This window comes from Cicer arietinum, chromosome 1 (assembly GCF_000331145.2).
Source record: "Cicer arietinum cultivar CDC Frontier isolate Library 1 chromosome 1, Cicar.CDCFrontier_v2.0, whole genome shotgun sequence".
Taxonomy (NCBI): domain Eukaryota; kingdom Viridiplantae; phylum Streptophyta; class Magnoliopsida; order Fabales; family Fabaceae; genus Cicer; species Cicer arietinum.
Window position 1 is genome coordinate 17,041,240 of NC_021160.2, and position 5,629 is coordinate 17,046,868.

At 34.7% G+C, this 5,629-nt stretch overlaps 1 protein-coding gene across 1 annotated transcript; it reads right to left on the minus strand.

The window, feature by feature from the left end:
• Positions 1 to 1,690: 1,690 nt before the first annotated feature.
• On the minus strand, positions 1,691 to 2,825 carry LOC101496258 (ethylene-responsive transcription factor ERF017-like). Its single transcript, XM_004488047.4, has one exon. It carries the CDS (start codon positions 2,673 to 2,675, stop codon positions 2,061 to 2,063), a length of 615 nt encoding a protein of 204 aa, XP_004488104.1. The 5' UTR covers positions 2,676 to 2,825; the 3' UTR covers positions 1,691 to 2,060.
• Positions 2,826 to 5,629: the final 2,804 nt, after the last annotated feature.

Below are 5,629 nucleotides of genomic sequence, written 5' to 3' on the forward strand. Positions count from 1 at the left end.
AAGCATGAGGAAATTGTTAAGATGGAAAGGAAATTGTTGAGATGGAAATTGATATGCAACTTCTTCATCCTTTGTTTCATCTTCATCAATTCGACTCGTTGGTCTTGTTTTGATTGTGGCACACCAACTTTGTTTGTTTCTTTTGTCAATGAATAAGGAACATAATACATTTGTCTTACATTATGGGTCATGGTGAATATATCAAATAATGGATAACTTTTAATGATATATATACTCTATATGGAGTGGAATACCTAGCTACATGAGTACTCTTGATAGACTCACCTATGTGAATGTGGAAGTGATGTTGTTTCCTATGAAATTCCGAGGCATAATTCTAGGACCGTTCATTATACTGGAATAGACGTGCAGGACCATAAATGCACGAGATTTTGGGAATACAGTCTATGAAAATGTTGTGTGTGGATTTGATGTTAGAGATAAAGTTCAAGACTACGAATCTCTGTTGTTGAATCTGAACCTTACTTGCTATGCAAAGGTTCAAGTCAGAAAGACATCTATGTTTTTGCACGATCTTATTGAAGCGTTTGACGCTGCTTCAGAAAACTTTTTTTTTTTTTTAATTTATGTGGGGGATTGTTGGAAATGATAATGACATTAATAAAAGATTGATGGAAATGATGATAATATTAATGAGCGCTAGTTGGTATGAATTGAAAAATAAGGAAGTCCTAGATAGGAGGGATGAAATACACTAGTTGTGTTTATAAGGTAAATGTATGTCAATTGGAGTGTGGGATACCACAATTTTGTAAAAGAGTGAGAACTCATGCAAAATTGACCACCACACACACGTTGCTGCAGCCGTTCAGCTCGCTCGGGCTGAGTCCGGGCTTGAGCTTAGGTTAAGTGGTGTATTATTTTTTAATATCCAGAAAATTTTAAAAATTATTTATTTAATTTTAATAATAAATATGTGCGTTTTTATCTCATTGATACGTTGAACACATATATGTCATCCACCGAGTCAACATTCAACATCTAATTTGGTCAAGTACTTGCCCTCGATTTCGCGCATCAGTTTGCCCAGTCAAACCTTAACTAGTTTCACGTTTTCAGTTTTTATGTGGACTCGCGCATTAGTTCATTGCCCTATCAAAAACCTAGAAAAATTCATAGTGCACGTTTCTGTGGATCTGGTATGATGGATCACACATTTTTTTTCTCATTCTGTTGCAGGTTTCCTCGATAAATAGAGGATTCTCCTTAGTTGAAAAAGTACACCAAAATTTCTCTGAAATCTAATACTTTTCGCTGCTTCTCCCTCTTTCTTTTTCTTTTCTTCTTTTCTTTCTTTCAAGTGGTCGTAGTACCATATTACGAGTGACAGTCATTTGACTGTCATATTGATGGTGTAATTTTTGAATGATTTTCAACGTTGCAATGGAACTCTTATACGATGTATTTGTGTTGTTTTATCTTGGAGACTTTGTGGTTAATAGTCTATCCTGCACAATTTAAGTTGTGTCGCGATACGTCCTAAAGAAAGCGATCTAGTTTACGACTCAACCAAATAATATTTTAGTGACATAAGTTAATTTTTAAACAGTTTTCAAAACTCAAAACTAAAATATAGTTTTGGTAGGTTGTTTGCTATCACATATTCATCTCATTAGTATTAATCCATCTTAAATAAAAAACTATTATCAATCAAGCAAATTCTATGAGATTGAAAAAAATCTTATATCCTTTTATAATTCAAAGAATAGCCAAAAAAATCACTCATCAAACCCAAAAGTATTTAAATGAGATGATAAAGGTTCTTCTACTAACTAAAGTTTATAGGTGTAAATAACTTAAACAAAAGCTATTGTGATTTTACCCGTCTTGAAGATAATACCCAATTAAAAATAAACACATCGTCAAAACCACTTTATATTGTTTCATGATTCATATCCACAAAAACTAAAACCTTGATCTCTCGGCAAAAAATTAGCAAAGGACGAGGTCCTAAAAAATTGTCCTACCCAAATCCGAATTAAGGATCCAGGTTCATGTAATACTTCCAGATATACAAAACTATCCGCAACCCGACTCGCTTAGAAATTCCACAAGAAAGAGTTATGAATTATCAAACCATCAATATTCTCATCTCCATAATCATAACTTGGCAACTCCGGCACATAGAAATCACCACCAAAATAATCAAAACCCGGAAAAATAGAGTAATCTGGTACACAATAACCCGATCCATTTACCGATACCATTTCTTTAAAACACCCATTTTCTGCGACGCCGCTGTCCGTCTGAAATGTCCCATCGGAGAGTGCCGGAGACGGTGATTCCATTGGCAACAATGTTGTCCTCACCGACGAAGACGGAGTTTCAATCGGAGTGTTAACGGGTCGAACCGAATTGGCAAAACGGGCTGCAGCATCCTGAATCTGAGAAGGTGTCATAGACCTACCTCCCGCAATATCCGGCGGATCATCCGGGAAATTAAACTTAGCACCACCGCCACGTAAGCAAAACGTAGCCGCGTCAAATGCACGCGCCGCTTTTACAGCAGAGTCATAAGAACCTAACCATATTCTTTGGCGGCTGTTTGGTAATCTGATTTCCGACACCCATTTTCCCCACTTCCTCTTCCTTATTCCTCTGTACGATGAATCGCTTCTTTCCGCCGCAGTTTTTTCAACATTCGATTTCACCATATTTTCTTTTGTCTGAGATGTTAGTAATTTGAAAGTTGTGTTTTTTTAAGATGAATGTGATCTTTGTTGTCGTATCGGTTTGAGAGTGAAGAGTTTTGCGGCTGAATATATAGCGTAGTTGAAGCAAGTGCAGTAATTTGACTAATTTTGAAAGTCAACGGAGTTGGAAGGCGTGTTTGATTTATATACACGTATGGATGAAGAGAGCATTGAGGATGTTCCGTACGCGCCCCAGGAGAAAAAGGTGAGACCAGGAGACAAAGGTGGGACCACGTTCTAGATGATATGTGGATGCATATTCCGTTTTCTCCACACTCCTGGGTCTCACTTCTGTTAGTTGACACATATTTGCATCTAAAAAATATAATTTGTTGCGTTATTTTTGTTTAAGTTTAATAAAATTTTGGTTTCTAGAAATATACTACTTTTAATATTGGTTCTATTATTTGTTTTAAAAAATAATTGTTTTTTAATAAATGTGATTTCTTTTTTAAAGTCAATTTATGTGTATATTTTTAATTTTTGAATGGTTTTTTTTTTAGTAATATTTAAGACATTATAAAAAAATATTTACAAAACTTTAGAATTTTTGTCAAAAATATATATTTAATTTATCTTTTATTAAAAAATTCTAAAATTTTGTGAAAGAGATTTTATAATGTTCTAAATAAGTCACTAAAAAATCATTCAAAAATTTAAATAATACACATTAGTTGACTTAACACTAAGAACCAAATTTTCTGAAAGAAAAAATTCGAAGAAAATTTTTAAAGACACTAAAAATAAAATACAATATATTATATTTAGAGGGCTAAAAATCTCTTTAACCCTTTTTATTTTTGTTTTTACGTTGATTTTAGTCAAACAAGTCCTAACTTGAGCGCTAGCTGAATGGTCATTCAATCCCTTAAAATCACATTCTCCCTATCTTGATGGGCCTGCCTATCAATGATAGTTCGAAGGGCTGTAAAAATCTTTGGGATGTCCTTACGAGTTTTTCAAATGTCATTCTCAATTTTTGAACGCTTTGGAGGACGAGGGTCTTTATCCACTTGCTGAGGAGCTGAAGAAGGTTGTCCTGGAGAATGAGTTATTGTAGTGTAGAAGAAATAGAGTGTGACAAAAGCTGAGCCAATGGTGGGAAAAGTGTCAGACATGGACTGTGTTTGAGAGAATGAGGAGCTATAAAGATCCATATCTGGAAAGGCAATGTATTGGTTAATGCCAAATGAAGAGGATATGGTTTTTTGTGGGGAGACAAAAGCCGAAGACATGTGAGAGGTTCTTTCACAGTAAATTTGTGAACAAAGATGGCTCTGAATAATTTGATTTTGAAGGGAGTGAGGGATTAGGATACCAAAAGCATAAACTAATTTAAGAGGAGTGGAATTAGATTGAGTGGTAGTGAAAGGAAGAGTGTTATGTTGACACAGAGAACGTTCTTGAGGAATGTTGATTCCAAAATCATGAGTGTTTGGATTTAACAATATTTTCCTCTCATAATGCTTTCTTTTGCTGGAACCAGGAGAGAAAGAAGTTTGATTTTGATGGATGTGCAGAGTTGGTGGAATAGATGAATCTTTCTTCATGTGTGAAATGTTTTTGGAGGAGAATTTTGAAATTTTGAAGATGGATTTTTCAATGGAGAGAAGGACATTGAAATATCTAAAAAAATTGGTGAGAACCGTATTGTAAGAAACAATATTTCTTTTGTAATTTCTATTGGTGGAGGCGATCATGTTTTGGTTGATGATATATGAAAGGTTGAGTTTTTAACAATGGATGAGGTGATAAATGACTTGAACATCATTGTTAGAAACATACTCATGGCTGCCATAGTGGGGAAGGACTGAGTGCTAACTGGTATTGTTAAAAAAATTGGAAGGGATTTTAAATCCGCAAACACATAGTCGGTTGAGCCAGGGATAAAGAGCTCATTAAAAACCATATCTTTGTTGACATTTAAGGTTGAGTACCTCCCAAATATTGTTGGCCTTTAAGGAGGTAAATGTAAGATTTCAGCTAAGATAGTAGGAGTAAGTTGGATTTCTACATTTTTAAAGGTGGAGACAAGCAGAGCTTTATCGGGAAAGGCTCGAGCTTTGCAGTAAAAAGCTCGAATGACTTCAAGATAGAAGGAGTCCGAAATTTCAAGAAATTATGACCAACCAAGAACGTCAATATGTGGTTTGATTAATATACCTTCAAGTTGAATGTTATTAAACACAAAAACTCTGCCAATGCCAATTGGTCTTTTAGCCCACTGGTCTTGAAATATTTTATGGTATTTGGTGAAGAGTAAAGGTAGGATAAGAATTTTTGAAGCTATTTTTTTTTAAAGGTTGTTGTTTGGTTTGAGGTTTGTATGAATATTGTTCTTGCGGAGTTGAACTAGGTGGAGAACGTTCTAGTGAAATGGTTTTTGATAGAGAATGTTCGATGTTTTTGGTTTTATGTGCAAGCTCTTTAGGTTTTTTCAGTTTTTGTTTGGGTAAAAATTGAGATAAGGTGGAAAATGATTTTGTTGATTTAAAGAGTAATTTTATAGGTTTATGAGGAACAATTTTGGATTTTGTAAGTGGTGTTTTTAAAGGTGGGAAAAGGCGTTTTACAAGTTTTGATGGTGAAATGGTTATTTTCAGGGTTTTGATGTTTGGGCCGAATGTTCTAAAGATTTTGATATATAAGGCCTTGATGATTTTGATGGTGTTTTTTGTGGTGATTTTAAACCAGAATCATCATCAGATATGGTATAAATGGTGGTATCAACACTCTTGAATTGATTGAAGGTACCAACTCCAGCTGTTATTCTCGTCGATTTTTGTTTTGATGGGGCATTATTAGATTTGGTTTTCAAAGGTTTTATCTTGAGATGTCGTGGGAATTGACTGGTGTTTGGGAGATTAAATTGAAGGGAGGGAGTACAGTGGTGAGAGGGGTGAGTGAAATAGGAG

What these genes read in the sequence shown, in the direction of transcription:
- LOC101496258 (XM_004488047.4), bottom strand. Translation starts at nt 2,675, where the DNA reads ATGGTGAAATCGAATGTTGAAAAAACTGCGGCGGAAAGAAGCGATTCA.